Below are 25,948 nucleotides of genomic sequence, written 5' to 3'. Positions count from 1 at the left end.
AAGATAAGGAGATTTTACTTTTTTGAGGGAAACACAACAACATCTATCCAGCCATCTGTGAGCTTTTAGTCTGAGGCAGCTCACTGTTATAGTTTGATTTGTGTCTTCCCCCAGATTCCTATGTTGAAGTCTTAACCCCAGGACTTTAGAATGTGACCTTATTGGGTTGAATACCTCTAGTGCTGGGGAGCTCATTCTCTCTCAGTGGACCATACCCCTTCATGAATAGAAAAGGGAACTAGCATGTACTGAGCCCTTGCTGGGTACTAGACTCTATATAGTCATCGTTTCACTTAGTCCTTCCAACTCTACAAAGTGGGCATTACCATTACTATTTATATATATCACATGATGAAATTGAGGTTTGCAGAGGTGAAATAACTTAACCAAGATCTCATTACCAGTAAATGACAGACAGAGCCAGGATTTGAACACAGGTCTTTTCTATTCCAAGACCCTTTCTACTTCCTGTTCTAATATGGCTCTGACAGGTGGTCATTAATAAAAAAGAAATGAGCTAACATTTATTGAGCACTTCCTTTTTGCTAGGCACTGGGCTTCACCGGATTTACTCATTTCGCTTCATCATCCTATGAGACGGTCACTGAGGGTGCTTAGTGACTGGGTCAGTCTGACCCCAGAACTCATGCCTTTTATTTTTTTTAATTTTTATTGGAGTCTAGTTGCTTTACAATGTTGTGTTAGTTTCTGCTGTACAGCAAAGTGAATCAATTATATGTATATGTATATCCCCTCTTTTTTAGATCTTCTTCCATTCAGGTCACCACAGACCACTGAGTAGAGTTCCCTGTGCTATACAGTAGGTCCTCATTAGTTATTTATTTTATACAAAGTAGTGTATATATGTCGATCCCAATCTCCCTGTTCATCCCACCTCTATTCCCCACCTTGATATCTGTAAGTTTGTTCTCCACATCTTTGTCTCTATGCTTTGCAGTTAAGTTCATCTGTACCATTTTTCTAGATTCCACATACAAGTGATATCACACAATATTTGTTTTTCTCTTTCTGACTTACTTCACTCTGTATGATCATCTCTGGGTCTACCTATGTCTCTGCAAATGACACTATTTTGCTCCCTTTTATGGCTGAGTACTATTCCATTGTATATATATCACATCTTCTTTGTCGATGCCCCTGTTGATGGACATTTAGATTGCTTCCATGTCCTGGCTATTGTAAATAGTGTTGCAGTGAACATTGGGGTGCATGTGTCTCTGTGAATTATAGTTTTCTCCAGGTGTATTCCAAGGAGTGGGATTGCTGGGTCATATGGTAGCAGAACTCATGCCTTTTAAAACAATATTTTGCTGTGTATTTTCTCATATTGAGCCTAAACCTTCCTATTCTTTGGGCTCATACAAAACTAGTTGAATTCTTCTTTGCCAAGCCTGTCCCTCAAAGCCATATGAAGACAGCCCTTTGTTCTGCTCAAGGCTGAACATATTTCTCATTCTATCTTATTTTTCTCATCCCCACCCCATATTCTGAACACAATTCAGTTTATCCTCATCCTGCAAGTGTTTGCTGATGGCTTAATGCTGCCTGCAAAGAAGGCAGGAGGACCAAAACTTCCTGTAAAAAGGAAGGTCAGACTCAGTCTTTAGATGATGGCAGGAAAATAATTACTTCCAAGCATCAGCATCTGGAACTATGTGGCTGGGTGTTTTGAATTTTATGGAGAGTCATCTTGCAGCCATGCCTTCTAAAGAGAAGGTGAGGTCATTGTGTGGCTGTGATGATGTCATAATCCTTAGCCGCTCTGGGGTTAGAGATAAAAGGAGTCAGATTGATCCAGTGTGAAATAATGCCAAGGATAAAGCACATAAATCAGAACAGGTACAATCAATCTGCAAGCTGGAACCTATCCTATAGGGCTACTGGAAGGATTAAATGAATTAATGTATGTAAAGTGCTCAGTAGAAGGCCTGGCACAGAGCCTGTGATCAATAAATATTAGTATTAATATCTGCTGTGAAATGAACACTGTACTGCAAAAATGACTAATTCTTCCTGGGAATGGGGTGTCAGGACATAATACTAGTTGCCACTTAACTAGGCCTCCTCATGTGCTCAGCCTTTACATAATGATCTGCTTTAATCCTTGATACCTGTAGCACAGCTACTTTCCCCATGTGAAAGAGATGGAAGCTAAGCCTCATCCAAGTCAGGTGTCTTATCCAGGCTCATGTGGCTGAGAGGTTGGATTTTAGAATCAAACAGGTCTGGCTTTGAATTCTAGTTCACACACTTTCTGTGGGTCCTTAAGCATATCAATCTCTCTGAACTTCAGTTTTCTAGTCTGTAAAACAGGATAAGGAAATACCTTCCTTAAAGATGTGCTGTGAGGACTGAGTTAATATAATTAATAAGACAGCACAATATCTAGCACATTCCAAGCATTTAATTTCATTCACTTCATGGCAACTAGATGGGGAAACAATGGAAACAGTGACAGACTTTATTTGGGGGGCTCCAAAATCGCTGCAGATGGTGACTGCAGCCATGAAATTAAAAGAGCTTGCTTCTTGGAAGAAGGGCTATGACCAACCTAGACAGCATATTAAAAAGCAGAGACATTACTTTGCCAACAAAGGTCCAACAACAAAGCTCATCAAAGCTATGGTTTTTTTACCAGTCATGTATGGATGTGAGAGTTGGACTATAAAGAAAGCTGAGCGCCAAAGAATTGATGCTTTTGAACTGTGGTGTTGGAGAAGACTCTTGAGAGTCCCTTGGACGGCAAGGAGATCGAACCAGTCCATCCTAAAGGAAATCAGTCCTGAATATTTGTTGGAATGCCTGATGCTGAAGCTGAAACTCCAATACTTTGACCACCTGATGCGAAGAACTGACTCATTGGAAAAGACCTTGATGCTGGGAAAGATTGAAGTCAAGAGGAGAAGGGGACGACAGAGGATAAGATAGTTGGATGTTATCCCAACTCAATGGACTGTGAGTGTGAGCAAGCTCTGGGAGTTAGTGATGGACAGGGAGGCCTGAGGTCGCAAAGAGTCAGACATGACTGTGCGACTGAACTGAACTGAATGTTATGCACACATAACATATACATGTATACATTTATGTGTGTGTATGTATATGTGTTGTTTCTATGAGGGATTTGAAGGATGAGCAGGAATGGTTATTAGGTGAATAAAACAGAGAAACCTCACGGTCAAATAATTGAGGGGTTCAAGGCCCACATGGATCTACCCAACTCAAGGCACTAGAGAATTATGGCAGGACAGGGCAGAGTTTGGAAGGAAAGAGACGCTTGTAATTAGACGAAGAGAAAGGGTCAAGGTCTTCAGGCCTGAAAGGTAAAACCAAAGTTTGGAGAACGTGGTTCCCTGGCTAGCCGCCAGCTCCCAGCCAGGGGCCCAGCGGCCCGGGCGAGTTCGCGACCACGCCCCTATTGATCCCAGCCAATAGGAAGCCCTCCTCGGGGCGCGCCGTTGCCAGGCGACCGCGTGGGCCCGGGCCTGCCCGTTAGCGGCGGTGGCTTTCCCTTCCACTCGGCCGGCCGCTGCAATCCTAGGATGGATTTCGGGGGTCCCCTCCATGGGCCCCCCTCAGACTTTTTCAACGGAGTTTTTATTTTTTTAGTTTCATATTTTATTTTTGTTTCTAGAAGACAAAGCTGTCCCCTTCCGAAACGGGGAAAAACATAAAAGTTTGTGACTTTCTAAAAAGTCAGTGCGGGGCTTGCCTGATTTCACCCCGCTGCGGCTTCCTTATCTTGTTGGTAGGAAACCCAGGAAGACTTGCTTTTCCAGTTAATTCCTCCCCAGTCAGAAACCTGTCTGGAGTCTCATTAGGACCTGTGAGTCAGGGAGAAATTGCTGGAAAGCCCTTGACACCAGTGACTGCTGATGTAGAAGATTCTGGGGGGAAAACAAAACAAAACAAAACCTTCCCTGCTGGACACAGTTTAGCCTGAAGGATTTCCAAGATGACCAAGGTACCAGTCACCAAGAAGATGCAGAGTGCCCCTGCCTCCGGGGCCCTATTTCCCTTTTTTGCCTCAGCTCTCCTAACACAGGTGAGTCTCTTGTCTCTTTGCAAAAGCAGTCTTGTTTTCAAGACGAAAAATAGAAATTAGCCTCCAGACCAACCAGGGACATCGGGAGAAAGAAGTGTCAGGGTGTAATTTAATTGTGACACATCCCTGTTGCTATCAGTGGTTGGTTACTCGTGAAGAATGAAAATGCCAGCCAGAACGGGGAGCTGGGCCATCCTATTAGCTAGTAATTCCAAAATGATGGAATAAATCGGCAGTGACACTGTAGAACATCAGGAAAAAATTAAGATGAATTGTAGGTTTGCCATCGCAGAAATTATTTTCAGAGTTCCACTGTGCTCAGGGTACGTGCACATCCTCTCTCTTCGCAGAGAGACTACAGAGTGTCAAACTTCGGAGTTTGAAGCCTGATTTGGCGTCTCACCAGCTATTGAGATGAGTTGCTTAGCATCTCTGAGGTTTTATTTGCTCCTGTCTATGAAATGAGAACAGGAACATCAAGTAGGCAGAATGGTGTGAGGACTCAGTAAGATATGGAAATTGTTTAGGGTGATGCTAACACTTGATCATATATGTATGGGACAAGAAATACTGTTGTTGGTTTGAAAGACAAATCAAAAATGAGTATGTGTTTAGTGCTGGGCATCAAATTGTTTCTGGTTTTTAATGATCAGAACTGGGCAGGCCAGTTTTGTCTGTGTTAAACGTGTCTTTGTTATTGTATCTGCAAACCCCCATGTTTACCCCTACCTTGGCCAAGGTAAGTGAACAGTGGGAGGGGAACAAAGCCTATTACTGGCCCTCTGGGGTCCACCCACACTGGTATATCTTGTGGCTCAAGGTCCTGCCCCAGGAAGGAGGACTTTGAGAAAAGTCAAGGCACAGAAAAGAGTTTAAAACTCACCCATGCTAATGTGGTGATCCAAAGTGTTCCTGAGCTCCTACTTTGCAAGGATTGACACAGCTCTGTGCAGCCCTCATTGCTCAGCCCTCTTACTGAGTTCCCTCTGAAATATGCAGTCTTCACCAGCGTCCCCTCTGGTTTCAAGATGCTGCACGGAAATGGGTTTTATGCAGAGCCCCCCGCCCCCCTGGGAATGAACTTCCCAGCATAGCAATGAGAGAAGGGAAGGAAGTAGATATTTCACAATCAGCGGTGAGTGTGAGCACATGGCCAGTGGACCCAAATAGCCTGGCTTGAACCCTGGATCTGCCTCTTTGCAGCCCTGAGACCTTGAGCAAGTTACAGAACTTCTCTGCTCCAGTGTTGCCTGTCTGTAAGATGGGGATATCATAGGACCTCCTCTTTGGATTGCTGTGAGCATGCTCTGATATGTCCAAAGTTGAAGAACAGCATCTTAGGTCGTTAGCACTTCCTAGATTTTTGTTACATGGTTGTTGCATTCATTTAGTGAACTTGTTGAATTTCTCTTGTGTGCTGAATACCTGCTCTTGTAAAATTTAAAACTTGCCTAAAAAATATTCACAATCTGTAGTGTGTATGTTGGGGCAGAAAGTAAAAGAAATAGTTCACTGTAATGCAATGTGATAAATGGTATGGGAGGGATGTATCATTGGGTATAGTGGGAATGCAGAGGACAGGTAATTCAGGCTCGTGTGTGTGTGAGAGAGAAAGAGAGAGAGAGAACCTGTAACCAAGTTTTCCATCTTGGGTTAGAGACATTGGGGAAAGTGGAGGAGGACGCAGAGGTTGAAAAGACCATCTCTGTCTTGAGAGGAGCGTAGATAGGACTCTGGAAGGTCAAGAGCAGGGAAGCAGGCTTCTAGGCATCTGTTGGATAAACAAGACCTCAGGCACAAAACCACGGAAATCCTGCTGCCCACACCCCACTGTCTAGGAAATAATGAAGACCCTAGGGTGTCCCTGGCTAACATTTGAAATATCATGAAACACCTTTAAAAATTTCAACTTTTTAGAGCTACTGTAAAGCATTGATTGCTTCCCTGGTGGCTCAGTGGTAAAGAATCACCCTGCCAGTATAGGAGACACAGGTTCAATCCCTGGGTAAGGAAGATCCCCTGGAGAAGGAAATGGCAACCCACTCCAGTATTCTTGCCTGGAAAATCCCATGGACAGAGGAGCGTGGCAGACTGTAGTCCATGGGGTTGCAAAGAGTCAGACACGACCTAGCGACTAGACCACTAAACCACAACAAATGCCAGGCAGCCAGGTGTCCAGTGAGGCGTGATTTGAGGAAGAATCTGGCTTCTCAGGGGAGGAAGGTGAGACCAGCTGGGCTTAATGGGAATGCCACTTCCTGCTGTGTGCTGGTGTAGTGGGTGACACCTGGCGGCGACTCCCAAAAGTGTCCTGAAGCCCTCTGGCCGTATTTCTTCTCCCGGGGTTGAAAGTTGCTTTATCATAACTAATGTTACAACGGAACCTTTCTCTGCACAGCATCTTCGTGTAGATTTTTCGGCAGAGGGACGGAGTGTAAATAATGTGTGCAAATCCTCTGCTTGAATGTCTTGTTGAGGAAACCGTCTAGCCTGCCCTAAGTCAGATGCCCTAATCTGTTTAAGGAGTTCCTTGTCCCTTGTCCCTTGGTTTCTCAAGGAAGCAAAAGAGAAGTTTAATGGGATTAGTTGTGGGGGAGAGACGGAGCAGAGCATATGTAGATTACCACGGGTCCACATTTTCTTCTTTGGAAGAGACTGGAACAGAGAAGGGCACTTCAGACACCCTCTCCATGTTCTAGAATGGAAATGTAGGGATGCATTTGGCAAAAACTATATAAAGGCATGGAATCCTTTGGGTGGCAGAGGGGCAAGAAGGATCCTTAGTTTGGGCAGACACTGAAACAGGCAGGAGCTAGACTGGGTGCTTCAGTGAATCCTAGCTTTGTGATTAAAAGAGCAGATTCTTCAGCAAACGATATGGGTTCGGACCCCAACTCTGATACTCAGCTATGTTGTGGGTCCTTGAACAAATCAGTGCCTCTCTGTGCCTCAGTTTCCTCCTCTGTGAAATGGGCACCTTGTATTTGATCTAAGGCATCTTCCATTTCAAGAGGCATCACCATTTTCTGTGTGTGCCAACAAGAAACAAAACTCTACTGACTAAACTATGCCCTACTTTCAATTATAAGAAGTACCCCAGTTTAAGAGATGCTGAAATGAGTAAAGAAAATGCACATCTTAGAATAGAGGAAATCCAGCTTAAAATGTTCTGGTCTCATAGGGTTTTGTGGGGATTAGATGAATTAATATGGGTAAAGCTCTTAAAACAGGGCCTGGCGCAGAGTAAATACTAGGAAATGTTAGCCATTATGACACTGTTGCTTAATCTTTTAATTGACTCTGTGATAGAGTGTAGTTATTACAACCCCCCACCCCCCGCCAGCCCCCACTCCCACTTTGCACCTGAATAGACTGAGGCTTGAAGAGCCCCAGGGTCTAGTTCTCTGCTGAGAGGTAAGTTGGCAGATTCAGGGAGATGGAGGCAAGCTATATACAGTCCCATCTAAGGAGAAGACCTTGGCCTGAGCATCACTGTCCCGCAGCCACTACCATCCACCCCAACGGTGAGAATGGAGTTGCCCAGGGCAGTCTCAGAAGTTCAGCCCACCATCCAGTCGGGCTATCTGGAATCAAACAAGCACAGGTTTCCTCCAACAAGAGAAACCTTGACTCCAACGTAATACATTTCCACCCCAAAACATGAAGCGATTTTCCTCTTTGTTCAGATAAGAGAAATTGTGGCCTGAAGTGGTAACTTTGTTCGAAGTGGGCTCAGCACTGGGTAATTTCTCTAGTCTCTAATCACGGAGACTACGCCCCCTGCCCTGAATCAGTGATTACCCTGAAAAATAAAATAAATAAGAGATCTGAAGACCACTTGAGATTCAGTTCTAAAAAATCCCAGCCAGCTGCACCTTCATTTTTATCATCACTCATGACTTTTAGGCCAGGAAGATAGCAACGAGTCCTTTTTTCTCCCCAAGGGATTCTTTGGCTCCATTGTTGCTGCATGGAGACAGTTGCAGAGTTCGAGTTGTTGCTTTGTTTTGTTTCCTTTCTGCCCTGAAGCTCTGGACTGGTGATGTTTTGCCTCAGTGAATATGGCTGTGTCTAATCGCAGACCCATGTGACAGTCGGCTCCCTCTGTGATAAATCAGGGTGCCGGGAAGGCATGTGTTCATTACCTTCTGACATGAGAAGGACGAGAGGCACTTTCTTTATGCTGGACGACATGAAGTGAGTTCTTTGTCTCATCTGCGAAGAAGCAGCTGCTGAGCATGGAGAGGTGAGGGTGGGGATGGGAGGGGAGCAGCAGAAGAGAAACGTCAGAGTCTAGTTGATATGATGCAAGCTTAGTGACAGCGTAAGTTCTCTGCCTTTGAAATCAGACAAGGTGGGCTCGAATGTGCTCTTTGACCCTAATGTGAGGTTCTGTGAAACGGCCTGAATAATAATAGGGTCTACCATGCAGATCTTTTGAAAGGATTAAATAAAATAGTGCGTCTGAAATACTGAGCGTGGCACTCAGTACACAGTGAACTCCTTAGTAGGTGATGACAGTTGTTATTATGACTCATGCTCCTTTGTCTTCTCTGGCTGGACACGTGTGCCTCCATCACTGTTCTGAAGATAGCCCAGATGTGAAGCCTGAAGGAAGCTGAGCATTAACGGTAAAGTCGCAGACTGGGATCCATCATTAGTGATGCCAAGTCCCAGTTTAAGGGTAGAAGGGAAGAAGCAGGCCTAGGCATATTTTTAAGAATTAGTGTGAGAGTATATTTTTATGGAGATCAAGCCAGTCCTAAAGGAAATCAGCCCTGAATATTCATTGAAAGGACTAATGCTAAAGCTTCAACACTTTAGCCATCTGATGTGAGGAGCCAGCTCAATGGAAAAGACCCCGATGCTGGGAAGGATTGAAGGCAACGAGAGAAGAGGGCAGCAGAGGATGAAATTGTTAGATGGCATCACCGACTCAATGGGCATGAACTTCAGCAAGCTCTGGGAGATAGCAGAGGATGGGGAAGCCTGATATGCTGCAGTCCATGGGGTCACAAAGAGTTGGACACAACTTAGTGACTGAACAGCAACACCATCAGCATAATTTTGTGAAGGATGAGATGCCTTGCAGGAGAGAGTTCATCCTGATGGCAGAAATGCGTGACCAGTTCAAAAATCCTAGTTGTAGGAAAGGGAGTGCCCTTAAGAATGATTTAAATCCCTTGGTTTTAACTTTCAGCCCAGTCTCATTAGTCATGTTTGAATCCTATGGAGAGACAGAAGTGGCTTAAAAAAAAAAAAGCCTTATGTATCAATTAGGATCATTCTTGGTTGCAAGTAAGAGAAAAAACTCAAAAGCAGGGTCGCAAAGAGTCGGACACGACTGAGCGACTGAACTGAAACAAATGTGGATTTATTTTTATTCTGTGAAAAGTCTGGAGGTATATGCCCACTGGCATTAGTTCAAGGAGGAACTAGTTAATATTAAGACTGGCAGGTCCTTTTCCCTCATGGTCATAGAATGGCTACCTCATCTCCACCCATTACATTCATATTCCAGTAGAAAGAGGATAAAATGGAGGGTAAGAACTATTTTTGTCTTTTTAATGAGGCAAACAAAGGCTTTCCAGGAAAATTCCCAGCATGTTTCCTCTTATGTCTCATCTGCTAGGGTACTGTCACCTGTCTTTTATTAATTGCAAGAATGGCTGGGGGTGGGGAAAAAAAAAAACAATGGCTGGGAAAGTGTGTACCTATCCTGAGTGTGGAAAAGCAGGAGCAAGTGAGAGGTGAAAGTATTGGAGATGAGGGTCAGGTTGACTGATCAGCAATAACTAGCACAAATGACTTCACAAAAAATCAGATATTGGGGGGGTCCCAAGCAATACAGTAACCTAAAAGAGAGAGAGACAGCTCTTAGCCTGTACCACAACTGTTTAGGGATATCAAGGGCCTTTGTCCATAGTGGTACTTTTAAAAACTGCACAGAATCCACTGAAGGGCTGAGGGGGTCAGGATAAGGGGGAAGTCACCAAGTGAAACATTCATTCAGCTGCTATTTACTGAGCTCCAGATATGTGCTAAGTGTAATTCTAGGTGTTGAGGATACCTAGAAGTGAAAAAAGACAATCACATGGGACAACCTTCCAGAAACTGAAAAATATAGGGAGTCAGATGAAAAGAGATCCAAGATAGTGGACTGTCTTTATTCCTTTGACTCCCTTCTGTTGTCATCATTTGGAGAGTGGAGGGTAGGGGGCTTAAAGAATCAATCTCTGGTTAGATAAGCCTTTGCACAACCGTAGAAAGAGACCTATCCTTGACCCCCTTTTCAGCATTCCTGCAGCCTCTAAAGACTCAGCTGTCATCTGTTCAGTTCAAAAGCTGCAGAATCCACGTGGGGTTCAGTGGCAAGTAGCACTTACATAAAATCTGACAGAAGCCAATTAAACCTTTCTTGGACTGAACAAATCAACATATTTTTCTCAGAGATCTTTCTGACAGTTAAATTCAAAATCATAATCACCAGTAATGGGATACCTTCTATCATGAGATGGTGGCATTTTCCCTTCTGAATTCCTGTTTTCAAACTGTGCTGAAAAAATTTCTTGCAGGTTCAATTTTGATCTGATGTATTTCTAAGTTGGAATTTATGCAATCGGGAGTTGTATTTAATAACTCAAAAGTGAGCTCTGTTTGGAGATCTGCCTGTAAGTGTGGAAGTGCTTTGGGATTTCTGGATTTCACTAAGTGGGAAGATTATACAGTTGGGATGATTTCTGGAATGGGTTCAGTGTTGTCAGGGGCTTCAAGGGGTCCGTGGCTGGCTGCAACTCAGTGGCAGAAAGAATGGAAAGTAATGCCCCATTGTAGCCTGGTACAGCAGAGAAGGCAATGGCATCCCACTCCAGTACTCTTGCCTGGGAAATCCCATGGACGGAGGAGCCTGGTAGGCTGCAGTCCATGGGGTCGCTAAGAGTCAGACACGACTGAGCGACTTTACTTTCACTTTTCACTTTCACGCATTGGAGAAGGAAATGGCAACCCCCTCCAGTGTTCTTGCCTGGAGAACCCCAGGGACGGGGGAGGCTGGTGGGCTGCCGTCTATGGGGTTGCACAGAGTCAGACACTACTGCTGTGACTTAGCAGCAGCAGCAGCTTCAGCCTAGTACAGGGTCAATATGACCCCCTGAGATGTCTATTAAATATATGACAGGTGTTTTGGATGCATTAATATGAATCAGACTTGGGGGCTTCTCTCAAGAAATCCATAATTCTGTTGGAGAGAAAATGCATAAATAATCATGAATCAAAATGGCTAATAAGTTAAAAAGAAAGGTAAAAGATATATTAGAGTTGGAGATAGAAGCAAGTTCTAGCATGGGAAGAAAGGTGCAGTGAAGCCATCTGGCCTGCAACTTCAGTGTTGGCTGGATGTGGACTTGGGGTGATAAAAGACACTGAATCGTGGCTGGATTTTCTTATTTTCTAATGCATCAGGGTGAGGCAGAGTTTGTTGCCATTCACCTCCAAAGAACAGGTTCTTTCTTGATTTCCTGTTGGACAAAAGGCTGTTCCACAGAGCTCCAGCAGGTAAATCTTTCCATGCTCTTCTCCTCCACACACGAAGTTACCCAAGTTTCTATTCTGGGGGGGTTTCAAATTAGGGAGGATTTAGCTCCATGAGTTCCCATTAAATCTTTCAATAACTGAAAAGTTCTAGTGTTTTACTTCCTTTAAGACTATGAATTTCAGCAGAACAGGGTTTCTCAACCTTGACTCCATTGACATTTGGGGCCGATGGGCTGCCATGTGCATTGGAGGATGCTGAGCAGCACCCCTGGTCTCTGGCCATTAGACGCCAATTGTGACAACCACAAATGTGTTGATATTACCAAATGTCCTCTGGGGACTAAAGTCATCTTGGGTTGAGAATCACGGCAGTGCAGGACCACCCAAGTCCTAAGTACCTTTCCCCAGCTGAATGGTGAGACGTTCCCCTTTAAATAAATGATGCCATTGTGTACCCAGTTGTTCAGGCAGAAACCTGAGCTTCATCTTTGCTTTCTCCCTCTTCATCATCTCTTATGTTCAATCAGCTGCCTCAGGGCAGGCACTCTGTGGACACTGCCTCCTTCCCCAAGGTCACTACCTGATCCAGGATGCCCTCATCTCCATCTCTAGCCTGGACTATTCCACCAGCCTCCCAACTGCCCCCTTTACCTTCAATCTGACCTTCTTCCAACCCATTCTCTTTCATTACAAGTGTGATATTGTCATTTCCCTGGTTAAAACAATTAATGGCCCTCAAAATGAAGATGATTATCTTTAATAAGGTTTAAAAGGCTCTGCATGATCTAGTCCCTGCCAGCTCCATCTTTGATTACTTGGTCTACTTGGAAGTCACACTGGGTTTCGAAGGTGCTGTACCTTCCATCTTCTTCCTCCTTGTAGAACTTTCTCCCCTTTCCCTCCTCCCCACAAGAAACTGTAGTTTTCCATGGCAAGATGTTTCCAGGGTTCCGAACAGTGGTGGAATGGGGGTGGCCCTTGCTGGGAATTAGGAGGTCAGTTTGGAGTATGAGCTCTCTTGCTACATAGCTGTATGACCTTGGGCAAATCACTTCACCTCTGTAGTTTCTTCATATTCATATGCAGAACCGAGAACCCTAACCTCACAGTCTGGGGGTATCCTCCTTGCTATATGACTCCAGAGAGCAAATAGTGGCTGCCACTTATTAAGCATCTATTATGCCACTACTGTGTTCTGCATATTTTATTAAAGTTAGCTCCTCAGTCCCATGGGGCAAATGCTGTCATTACCCGTTTGTAGAGATGATAAAATTGAGGCTTGGAGAGATTTTGTGACTTGCCCAGAGATACCCAGACATGTAGGTGATAGGATTTGAATCCAGGACCAACTAACTAGAGAGATTCTCTGCTCTTAAGGTCAGTCTGGTTACCTGCAGTAAGAAGGAACAATAGACAAGTATCTCTCTAAAAGGAGTACCTGTCATTCGCATTTTTAAAGAGTATATTCAGGAAGTCTCCAGCAGAAAAAGAAAAGTGCCAATTTTAGCTGTAGGTGATGTAAACAAGAATGTGACTGTGCCCCGTGACCACAGACAAGGATATTTGCATTTTCTTGAGCTCTTGCTAAAATACGCCAGTGAGCTTTTCTGGAAGAGAAGCATAGCTGGGGACAAGGAGGGACAAGGGTGGGGGGAACCCCTGTTTGTGGCTTAGATGCATCTTTCTAAATAATGCTCATTTCAATGAAGGTTTATCAGCCATTTCTAATTAGAGTCGCATTTCTAAGAAAGACGTGTTTTAATGCTGGGTCAGTACACTGTCAAGACCTGCTAGATAAAATGGCAAGGAAGACAGGCCCAGCTAATGAGGAATGAGGTTCTGGGGTGTGTGTGACTGAGATGTTGATCACTGTAAACAGTTTAATTGGTTTGAATAATGTGGATAAATATCTAGTTAAATGGATTTAGTCTAAATCCAAGCTCTGACCTGTTGAATTTTTTATTTTCTACCAAAAGGAAAAAATAACCCTACCTCATAATTGCCTGTTAATTTGTCTGGTCCCACCAGTAGACTTGGAGCTCATTGAAGGGAAAGGACCCTGCCTTGCTCACAAGTCTATCCCCAGAGCCTAGCACAGTGCCTGGTGCAGGATTTAAGTTCAGTATGAGAATAGTCTGTATTCTCAGGACCGAGGATAGCTCTGCATGGCAAGTGAGGCATCAGATCCCCCAGGGTAACTGTAAATTTCACTTAGGCAAAGGCTGTAGGTGTTTTACGCACCAGTACATCCCCAGCACATACTGGGTGCCCCATAAAGAGAGATGACATTCTAACATTTGCTATGTGTATGACTGGGGGCAAGTTGCTCTCTGTGTCTCAGTAACTTTATCTCACATACAGAAATAATAACAACTCTGGCTTTGGAGTGTTGTTGGGAGGATCAATGAGATAATACAAAGGAAAGCCCCTGGCAAATAATAGGTGCTCACTGAATGCTCTCTCTTCGTATTTCCACTTAGGGGTTGAAGCCATTGGCTCCCCAAAATATCAAGCATTAAAACATTTAAATACTGACATTTCCAGAGATGATGACTCTCATGCCGATCATTTTTTTATACATTCAAGAAATGGCAGCCAAAAGGGTAACATGACTGAAATGTATTGTTTCCAAGGGCCCTTGAAGCAAATGCCCAAGCGGCAGTTAGCACATGGTTGTCGCCTGGGTTGCTCTTGCTTATTGGCTGATCCCATCTTCTGCTAATCAAACTGCTTCTCTGGTATTTTTAGACCTTCTTAAAAAGTTCTCTCAAAACTCAGGAAGCAGACGGATACCAAGGAATCTGAGAACATGAATCTGGCATTCTCGTAGGAAATGAACTTGGTGGATGTGGAAGAGCATTCCACGGGTCCATGGGAGCTAGCATGGGCAGCCTGATGATTCTTTAACCCTGACCAGTCTTCTCACCTTTTCCCTCCCTGCCTCGAACCAACAAATAACCCTGCTTGTTCCCTTTATTGTGCAGCTCCGGGGCTTGGGATTTAAATTGTCTCAGTAAAAGGATTAATTCTTGAGCTTCCCAGTCTGGCCAGACAAACCCTTGTCAGGGTTGATTGACTTAGCACTGGGCCACAGATCATTCCAGGGTCTGAGTCCTGTTGCTCACCTGCTCTGTGACCTTAGGTTATCTGCTTCTCCTTTCTGATGAACTGACCAATTCCATTCACTCCACAACACTGAGAAGTAGGCAGTATTTACCGCACTTTGCAGGTGAGGAAACAGAGGCTAAGAGAGCTACCCTCCACCTTGCCGCCCTGCCCTAGAAGCACGACCCAGCCTGCTTCTGTCCTCTGGGTTTTCCCCGAGGGTATCAAAGACCAGCTCGCCAGCCCCCACCTGCAGGGGTCACATTTTATGCTCTTGAGCATCACGGCAGCTGGTCTCTCATTTGATTTGAGCTGAAGGATGCAGCCGCCTCCTTTTGGGTTCACGATTCAAAGCGTCCCAGCAGCTGCTGTCAAGTCACTGCACAAATCTCTTTCCCTCTCCACTCTGTTTTTATATTCTCAGCGTGGGGATACAAATGGAGAGTCCTATGTGCTCCTACCGCTGCCTCGGAAGTGCCTTCCAGGTGGTCTTTCTGACCTTCTTTTGGAGTCTGATGTCTGTGGCATCTCGGATCCATACAAGGACAGTGTGTACTGTCCTACAGCCTGTTTTACTTGTTATCCTACCGTTTATTGAGGATTCGGAGTGTACCAGGTGATTTATCTTTGTAAATTTGTCTTACTTGAGACTTTATGACAACCCCATGATGAAGGTGTTGTCCCCTCCATTTTATAGCTGAGAAAACTGAGGCTCAGACACAGAAAGGGACTTGTGTGATGGAGAAGCTGAGATTCAAAACCAGACCAGTCTGGCTCCAAAGTCCCGTTTTGTTTTCCCCTCTCTGCATGGGGCCCAGAGCTGCTACTCTTTTATTTGCTCAAATGCAGACTTGGCTTCACTTTCAAGCCCCCAAATTTAGGTCCGAACTGTGCTCTCCCAGCCCGCACCCTCCCAGTTGCAGAAGCCCTTCCGAGCTCATCAGACATTACGGGAGCATCCTGCGGGGGCGGGGGGGTGGGGGGTGGGGAGCGGTGTATGTCACAGTGTCCACAGAAGTCACTCCAAATGCAGCCGTCTCTCGGTTCCTCACAAAACAAAGGGGCCCCTTTTCTTCCTTTTTATTGTTAGAACCTGGTCCTACTGCAGATAGATTTGAAACTAGACCTTGCCTGCCTCTGAAGGAAGAGAGCCCTTTCTGGCAGCTAAAGGACCTGAATTTAGCCCGTGGTAGGGCCCTTAATGAAGTGGGTGAGGAGGTTGGTCAGAGGTCAGACACCCTCTAAGCCCCCAGCCCTGATTCAGGGAGAATCAAAGAATGTCACGCTCCACAGAGAGCAGTTTTCGCTTCACCACAGGCTTGGAGGCTATGCGTGAAGTGTCTGTCTGCTCTCGCCCCCTCCTCCCTGCTTCCTCTCTGCTTGCTCTCCCCACCCCTCTCCCCTTTGCATCCTGAAGCCTAACAGTATTTGCTAGCTCCTCCTGTGCTTCCTTTTAGCTCCTTTAATTATTATAGCAATTTCGTCTGTTGAAAAAGAGAAAAAGGAAAAAAACCCCAGGACAGCCTGGCCACTTGGACACCGAGGGCAGGGAGCGGTTCAGACCAACTGCCAAGCCATCCAGTCCTGCAGGCTCTTGGTTTCGTTAATGTTCTTTCATCTGCCCTAGATTGTAATGGGAGGCTGGTCTGTGATTGTGTACTTTAGGTAAATAGATCGTTAGGTAAGATTGATAGCAGAGCAGAGCAGTCCAGGGAATGTTTTAAGCCCAAAGCAAAAGAGCACAAGGGTGTCTCCAGCCGTAAATGACAGGACCACAATTCACGCAGTTTCGGTGAAGGGTGTGTCAGGGGCATTTTCAGCACAAATGGCCACTTTCTGAAGGTTTGTTTTTCCTGCCTTCACAAAGGGAGGCTTGCTTTTTCAGCTAGACACAGAGCCACAAGCCTTCAGGCAAATGAAGGGTTTGTTTTGATAATGAACTTGATATCGAGTTACAACTCATTAATATAGACCACACAATGTTATTGCAGCTAATTTCTTCATTTTACAAAGCCTGGTTCTCAACAAAGCATATTATGGGCCCCAAATGAATTTTTTTAAAGAAAGAGTAGATGCCACAAAGGCTCAGTGGGTTCAAGGCAGAAATGGCACAGCTGTGTGCAGAACGTGAATGCACCAGCGGCTGCTGCTTCTGATTCTGCCAGGGTCACGAGGCAGTCAGACTTGGGCTTTGTATTCAAGGAGAGGTAGACGTCAGAGCACTGGAACCAAAGCCAAAGCATTCCTCTCTTATGTTCAGGAGGCAGTATAACCCAGACCAACACATTTCCCAGAAACTCTGAAGCCGGGGACTCGTCACCCAGAATCAGAGTCTTTGAGAAACCCTGAAGGGTGTTTCGGCAGCTTTCTGCCTGCACCCGGAGAACGTGATGGTAACGTTTTCTGTCGGATGAGCCCTGGTTCTGCAGTTGCCCGGCTGTATGACCTGAGGCACATCACCACCTTCCATCCCAAGTCTCAGTTTTCTCAAGTGCAAAATGGGAATGAAGATAGTCCCCAGGAGCCTCCCTCTGGAGAGGACCGGCCAGATGTAGGTGCCGAACTTGGACGTGCTCTGGTCCTCTACACTCTTCCTAGTTGCTATCGGGCAGTTCTTCCACGCAGCCAGCTTCCTCTGACTCCCTCCCTTGTCGCTTTTCTCCTCAGTTGTGTGGGGTGCCACGGTCATAGCCCTCATCACACACCTGCTCACAGGTCTGCACCACCACCAACAGAGAGGGCCACCGACAAGGGACCATCATTAATCTTTGTATTCAGTATATACAGCCACTGTTTGCAGCACACCTGTTATGTGCCAGCCTCATGGAAGACAAGTGATAAATGTGTGTTGACTGAATTCATCCAGCATCTTCTGCAAAGAGAGGACCTGTTATCTCCTTGTACATCTACTTGCTCTGAACAACACAAATCCTATTTAAAATGTGTTGCTGGAATTCCCTGGCAGTCCAGTGGTTAGGACTCCACACTTTCACTGCTGAGAGCATGGGTCTGATCCCTGGTCAGGGAACTAAGATCCTACATTTCACTGCTGAGAGCGTGGGTTTGATCCCTGGTCAGGGAACTGAGACCCTACAAGCCATGTGACATGGCCAAAATAGCACACACACACACAAAAAATTGTTGCTTGTGGTATTTTTAAAAATTTCCACTCCTTGCCTATAGGTTTTCTGTTAATTCTAGAAGTCTACTTCTGGGGATATGGCCTCCTTGCCATCTTTGGTGAAATCCTTTTGAACACCTGAGTACACTGAAGCTCTGTGGAAGTCTAGCTTTCCTTAGGTACTGTACCCATTGCTTTATTACTTGAACTATGCATAGTTATTCATTTTTATTTCATTCATAGTTGTTAATTCATTTCCATTTAGTTCATTCATATCCATTTCCTTCAAAATTTCATTTTCTAGCCTTGCCCACCCTTCTAGCGCCATGTTTCTTTCTAGAGACCTTGACCATGAGGGCATATCACTCTTTCACCAAATCTTTAGAACATTTCTGTTTAAAGTCTAGTGAGGAAGGTGATGAGAATTCTCTTCCTTCCCAATACAATACCAACTTTCAGGTACATACACTGTGGTCACCTTTCCCCTAAGTTTCCTTCAGGGTTTCCTCCTCTCTTGGTTCCTTGTCTGTTTTTCAGTGGACTCCTGTATCTGTACAGAGGTTAAATTTTTGGAAATGCAAATGAGAAATACACTTTGGGTTTATAGCAGAGGCCTGAAAACTGGCCTCTCACCACTGAAATACCTTGCATCAGGACCAATTTTGCAGTTTCTCATATTCACCTGTGTGTTCTGAAGCCTTTTACTCTATTAGATTTTTTTTTTCTAAATCATTTTATTCTCACTCAAATGCTTTAAAAAGTTTTTCTTGAAGTATACATAGAAATATATATAGATATGTGTACAGTTTGCTGAGTTTTTACATGGTGAAAAGATCCATTCTCCTTCACCAAAATCAAGATGTAAAGCATTACCAGAATCCCCCAAGCTCCCCGACCCCCACGGTGGTAATCATCTTCCTGACGTCTATCACCATCCGTATGTTTTGCCTGGTTTTCAGTATATATAAATGGAGTCACATGTACATACATTTTGGGATCTGGCTTCATCTGTCTATTATGAGATTCATTTATGTTTTCATGTGTAATTGTCATTTGCTCATTCTCTCTGCTGCTGTTTCGTGTTCTTATGTGTAAATGTACTACAATTTATTTGTCCATTTACCCACTGAAGGACTTTTGGGTTCTGTAGTTTCGGAGGGAGAAGGGGATGGAATTATTACAAAAATGCTGTTATGAATGTTTTTTGTACGTCTTTGGGGGAGCAAATGTTCTTGAATACACACACACATATTTCTTGAAGAGAGAAAAGTAGGTGGGTAGATGTTGTCGTTGGTGAATCAGTAAGTTGTATCCAACTCTCGTGACCCCATGGACTAGAGCACACCAGGCTCCTCTGTCCTCTACTGTCTCTTGGAGTTCGCTCAGATTACTGTCCACTGAATTGGTGATGCTATCTAACCATCTCATCCTCTGCCTCCTCCTCATCCTTTGGCCTTCAATTTTTTCAGCATCAGGGTCTTTTCCATGAGTCTGCTCTTCGCATCAAGTGGCCAAAGTATTAGAGCTTCAGCGTTAGTCCTTCCAATGAATATTCAGGACTGATTTCCTTTAGAATTGACTGGTTTGATCTCCTTGCTGTGCAAGGGACTTTCAAGAGTCTTCTCCAGCACCACAATTCAACAGCATCAATTCTTAGGCATTCATCCTTCTTTACAGTCCAACTCTCACATCTGTACATGGCTACTGGAAAAACCATAGCTTTGACTATGTGAACCTTTGTCAGCAAAGTGATGTCTCTGCTTTTTAATATGCTGTCTAGGTTTGTCATAACGTTCTTTCCAGGGAGCAAGCATCTTTTAATTTCATGGCTGCAGTCACTGTCTACAGTGATTCTGAAGCCCACAAAAATAAAACCTATCACTGTTTCCACTTTTTACCCCTTCTATTTGCTGTGACATGATGGGACCAGACACTGTAATCTTAGTTTTGTGAATGTTGAGTTTCAAGCTACTTTTTCACTCTCTTCTTTCACCTCATCAAAAGGCTCTAGTTCTTCTTCCTGAGGTGGTACTATTAGAGTGATATCATCTGCATATCTGAGGTTGTTGATATTTCTCCCTGGCAACCTTGAACCCAGCTTGTGAGTCTTCCAGCCCAGCATTTCACATGATGTACTCTGCATAGAAGTTAAATAAGCAGGTGATGATATACAGCCTTGTCATACTCCTTTCCCAATTTTGAACCAGTCAGTTGCTCCATGTTCTGTTCTAACTGTTGCTTCTTGACCCACATACAGGTTTGTTTCTCAGGAGACAAGTAAGGTGGTCTGGTATTCCCATCTCTTTGAGAATTTTCCACGGTTTGTCGTGATCCACATAGTCAAAAGCTTTAGTGGAGTCAATGAAGCAGAAGTAAATGTTTTTCTGGAATTCCTTTGCTTTCTCCATGATCCAGTGAATGTTGACAATTTGATGTCTGGTTCCTCTGCCTTTTCCAAACTCAGCTTTTACATAGGGAATTTCTCTGTTCACATGTTGCTGAGGCCTAGCTTGAAGAATTTTGAACATAACTTTGCTAACATGTGAGATAAGTGCAATGTTAATGGTAGTTTGAACATTCTTTGGCATTGCCCTTCTTTGGGATTGGAATGAAAATTGATTTCCAGTCCTGTGGCCACTGCTGAGTTTTTCAAATTTGCTGGCATAGTGAGTGCATCACTTTAACAGCATCATCTTTTAGGATTTGAAATAGCTCAGCTGGAATTCCATCACCTCCACTAACTTTATGCTTCCTAAGCCCCACTTGACCTCACACTCCAGGATGTCTGGCTATACATGAATGACCACACCGTCGTGGTTATCTGAGTCATTAAGACCATTTTTGTACAGTTCTGTGTATTCTTGTCACCTTTTTAAAATCCCTTCTGCTTCTGTTAGGCCCATACTGTTTCTGTCCTTTATTGTGCCCATCCTGCATGAAATGTTCCCTTGGTAGGTCCAGTTTTCTTGAAGACATCTCTAGTCTTTCCCATTCTATTATTCTACTTTGCATTGTTCATTTAAGAAGACCTTCATATCTCCCCCTGCTATTCTCTGGAACTCTGTATTCAGTTGGGTATGTTTTTCCCTTTCTCCCTTGCCTTTTGCTTCTCTTCTCTCCTCAGTTCAGTTCAGTCACTCAGTTGTGTCTGACTCTTTGCGACCCCATGGATTGTAGCATGCCAGGCTTCCCTGTCCTTCACCAACTCCTGGAGCTTGCTCAAACTCATGTCCATCGAGTCGGTGATGCCATCCAACCATTTCATCTTCTGTCGTCCTCTCCTCCTGCCTTCAATCTTTCCCAGCATCAGGGTCTTTTCCAATGAGTCAGTTCTTCGCATCAGGTAGCCAAAGTACTGGAGTTTCAGCTTAAACATCAGTCCTTCCAATGAATATTCAGAACTGATTTCCTTTAGGATTGACTGGTTGGATCTCCTTGAAGTCCAAGGGACTCTCAAGAGTCTTCCCCAACACCACAGTTCAAAAACATCAGTTCTTAGGTGCTCAGCTTTCTTTACAGTCCAACTCTCACATCCATCCTCAGATATGCAGATAGCACCACACTTACGGCAGAACATGAACAAGAACTAAAGAGCCTCTGGATGAAAGTGAAAGAGGAGAGTTAAAAAAGTTGGCTTAAAACTCAACATTCAGAAAACTAAGATCATGGCATTGGGTCCCATCACTTCATGGCAAATAGATGGGGAGACAATGGAAACAGTGACAGACTTTATTTGAGGGGGCTCCAAAATCACTGCAGATGGTGACTGCACCCATGAAATTAAAAGATGCTTACTCCTTGGAAGAAAAGTTATGACCAACCTAGACAGCATATTAAAAAGCAGAGGCATTACTTTGCCAACAAAGGTCCATCTAGTCAAAGCCATGGTTTTTCCTGTGGTCATGTATGGATGTGAGAGTTGGACTATAAAGAAAGCTGAGTGCTGAAGAATTGATGCTTTTGAACTGTGGTGTTTGGAGAAGACTCTTGAGAGTCCCTTGGACTGCAAGGAGATGGAACCAGTCCATCCTAAAGGAAATCAGTCCTGAATATTCATTGGAAGGACTGATGCTGAAGCTGAAACTCCAGTACTTTGGCTACCTGATGTGAAGAACTGACTCATTGGTAAAGGCCCTGATGCTGGGAAAGATTGAAGGCAGGAGGAGAGGGTAACAACAGAGGATGAGATGGTTGGATGGCATCACCAACTCAACAGACATGTGTTTGAGTAAACTTTGGGAGTTGGTGATGGACAGGGAGGCCTGGCAAACTGCAGTTTATGGGATCATAAAGAGTCAGACATGACTGAGCAACTGAACTGAACTCATATCCATACATGACTACTGGAAAAACCATAGCTTTGACTAGATGAACCTTTTTTGGCAAAGTAATGTCTCTGCTTTTTAATATGCTGTCTTTTTAACATGCTTCTTTCCTCAGCTATTTGTAAAACCTGCTTAGATCACCACTTTGCCTTCTTGCGTTTCTTTTTCTTTAGAGTGGTTTTGGTCACTGTCTCCTGTTCAATGTTACGAACCTCTTTCCATAGTTATTTAGGCACTCCATCTTCTAGATCTAATCCCTTGAATCTATTTATCACCTCCACTGTATAATCATAAGGGATTTGATTTTGGTCATACCTGAATGGCCTGGTGGTTTTCCCTACTTTATTCAATTTAAGCCTGAATTTTGCAATAAGGAGCTGATGATGTGAGCCACAGTTAGCTCCAGATCTTGTTTCTGCTGACTGTATAGAACTTCTCCATCTCTAGCTGCAAAGAACATAATCAATCTGATTTCAGTATTGACCATCTGGTGATGTCCATGTGGAGAGTCATCTCTTGTGGTGTTGGGACAAGGTGTTTGCTATGACCAGTGTGTTCTCTTGACAAAACTGTTAGCCTTTGCCCTGCTTCATTCTGTACTCCAAGACCAACTTGCCTATTTCTCCACATATCTCTTGACTTCCTACTTTTGCATTCCAGTCCCCTATGATGAAAAGGATATGTTTTTTTTTTGTTCCTTTTGGTGTTAGTTATAGAAGGTCTTGTAGGTTTTCATGGAATGAATCAACTTCAGATTCTTCAGCATCAGTGGTTGGGACATAGGCTTGGATTACTGTGATGTTGAATGATTTGTCTTGGAAATGAACTGAGATCATTCTGTCATTTCTGAGATTGCACACAAGTACTGCATTGTATACTCTCTTGTCGACTATGAAGGCTACTCCATTTCTTCTAAGGGATTCTTGCCCACAGTAGTAGATATAATGGTTATCTGAATTAAATTTGCCCATTCCCATGCATTTTAGTTCACTGATCCCTAAAATGTTAATGTTCACTCTTGCTACCTCGTGCTTGACCACACTCAACTTACCTTGGTTCATAAACGTAACATTCTGGGTTCCTATGCAATTTATTTACAGCACTGGACTTTGCTTTCACCACCAGACACATCTACAACTGAGCGTCATTTCCACTTTGGCTCAGCCGCTTCATTCTTTCTGGAGCTATTAGTAATTGGCCTCCACTTTTCCCCAGTAGCATATTGGACATTTTACGACCTGGGGGACTCATCTTCCAGTGTCACATTTTTTGTCTTTTCATACTGCCCATGGGGTTTTCCAGGCAATAATACTGGCGTGGTTTCCCATTTCCTCCTCTAGTGGACCACATTTTGTCAGAACTCTTCACTAGGCCCGTCTTGTGTATCTAGGTTGGTCATAACTTTTCTTCCAAGGAGTAAGCATCTTTTAATGTCATGGCTGCAGTTATCATCTGCAGTGATTTTGGAACCCCCAAAAATAAAGTCTGACACTGTTTCCACTGTTTCCCCAGCTATTTCCCATGAAGTGATGGGACCAGATGCCATGATCTTCGTTTTCTGAATGTTGACCTTTAAGCCAACTTTTTCACTCTCCACTTTCACGTTCTTATTCTTTTTAATTAGTGGGTAGTATTTCATTGTTTGAATATATAATCTACTGATACATGCATTACCCTTTGATGGACATACAGTGTTTTCAGCTTGGGACTACCATGATAGTCTATTAAAGTCTATTAAAGCTATTTAGACATTCTTTTATATCTTTTGTGAGAATATACATGTACACTAAATTCTCTTAGGAGTTGCCGGGTCATAAGATAGCAGTATGTGTCGTTTTATCAGAAGCTGCCAGCATTCCACATTGTTGGCCATGGATGGGAGTTCCGGTTGCTCCACATCCTCATGAAAACTTAGTCTTTTCAGTTGCAGCCATTCTAGTGGGTGCACAGTGATGACTCGCTGTGGCTTTAATTTCCGGTTCTCTGATGAACAGTACTCTTGGGCATCTTTTCAAATGTTGACTGGTCATTTGATTTCTTCCTTTGTGAAGTATCTGTTTCAGTCTCCTGTCTTTTTTTAAACTGATTTATTTGCCTTTTTATTATCGACTTGTAAGAACTCTCTCTATATTCTATATATGAGTCCTTTGTCACATGCGTGTATCCATCCAGGCTCTTTTGACTCCTTTGTGTGCGTGGTCAGTCACTCAGTCGTGTCCAACTCTTTTCGACTCCATGGACTGTAGCCTGCCAGGCTCCTCTGTCCATGGGATTCTCCAGTCAAGAATCCTGGAGTGTGTTGCCATTTCCTGCTCCAGGGGATCTTCTCAACCTAGAAACTGAACACGAGTTTCTTACTTCCTGCATTGGCAGACAGATTCTTTATCACTGCACCACCTGCGAAGCCGCTTTGACTCCTTTAATGGTCTTTTTGATGAGCAGAAGTTCTTTTTTGTTGCTGTTATTTTTTAGTTATTTTTTAAGTTGAAGTATAGTTGATTTACAATGTGTTTTTGGTATACAGTAAACTGATTCAGTTTTATAAATATATATATATATATATAAGTTCATTGTCGTATTCATTTCCATTAAGGTTTGTTGCAGGATATTGAATATAGTTTCCTGTGCTATGCAGTGAGACCTTGTTGTTTATCTCTTTTATAAAAAGTAGTTTGTATCTGCTAATCCCAAATTCCTAATTTCATCCCTCCCGCCTCTCTTTTTCCCCTTTGGTAACCATAAGTTTGCTTTTTATGTCTGAGTCTGTTTCTATTTTGTAAATAAGTTTATTTGTATCATATTTTCAATGGCACATATTAGGTGATATCATATGGTGTTTGTCTTTCTCTTTCTGACTTTTTTCACTTAGTGTAATTATCTCTAGTCCATGTTGCTGCACATGGCATTATTTCATTCTTTTTCATACTGAGTAGTATTCCACTGGGGGCTTCCCTGGTAACTCAGCTGGTAAAGAATCTGCCTGCAGTGTGCGAAACCTGGGTTTGATCCCTGGGTTAGGAAGGTTCCCTGGAGGAGGGCATGGCAACCCGCGCCAGTCTTCATGCCTGGAGAATCTTCATGGACAGATGAGACAGTCCATGGGGTTGCAAAAAGTCGGACATGACTGAGTGACTCAGCACAGCACAGTATTCCATTGTGTGTGTGTGTGTGTGTGTGTGTGTGTGTGTGTGTATACGTGTGTGTACGTACCACAGCTTCTTTATCCATTCACCTGTTGATGGACATTTAGGTTGCTTCCATATCTTGGCTGTTGTAAACTGTGCTAGCATAAGTTCTTAAATTTAACAAAACCAAACTTATGAATGCTTTTTATTATAGTTGTTGCTTTTTTCTATATTTATTTTAAGGCCACAAAACAGTTATTAATGTTGCTTTAAGCAGTCAGTTTTCTACCAATGTGAATGCATCTTTTACTCTTTCAGATCTCTTTATTCTTTCTGTGGGTCCCTATTTCCATCTGGGATCATATTCCTATAGCCTGACCACACACTTGCTTTAGCGTTTCTGACAGTGCATGACTGCTGCTGGCAAACTCCCTCAGCTTCTGTGTGTCCGTAATGTCTGCATTTTGCTATCATTTTGAAGGATCTTTTTTATTGTATAGGTGGGATTATTTATTGTATAGAACTATGGGTGGGCAGGGTGAGTCTGTTTCTATTCTGTAAACAAGTTTATTAGATGGTTGTTTTTGTTTTTAGCACTTTAAAAATGTCACTTCATGGTCTTAACGGCTTTCATAATTTCCATGAAGGACATTTCTCTCTCTGGATTTTTCACCTA

At 43.6% G+C, this 25,948-nt stretch overlaps 1 protein-coding gene across 1 annotated transcript in view; it reads left to right on the top strand.

Moving 5' to 3' along the window:
- The first annotated feature begins 3,973 nt into the window (after positions 1-3,973).
- The window catches only part of CCDC60 (coiled-coil domain containing 60), a 165,029-nt gene continuing 143,054 nt past the window's right edge, over positions 3,974-25,948 (top strand). The window contains exon 1 of the mRNA XM_052655022.1: positions 3,974-4,063. Coding sequence (XP_052510982.1) covers positions 3,974-4,063 — 90 coding nt within the window. The remainder of the gene's footprint in view (positions 4,064-25,948) is intronic.

This window comes from Budorcas taxicolor, chromosome 17 (genome assembly GCF_023091745.1).
Source record: "Budorcas taxicolor isolate Tak-1 chromosome 17, Takin1.1, whole genome shotgun sequence".
Lineage (NCBI taxonomy): Eukaryota > Metazoa > Chordata > Mammalia > Artiodactyla > Bovidae > Budorcas > Budorcas taxicolor.
The sequence above is the reverse complement of the archived record's forward strand: the minus strand, read 5'-3'. Positions and strand labels throughout refer to the sequence as shown.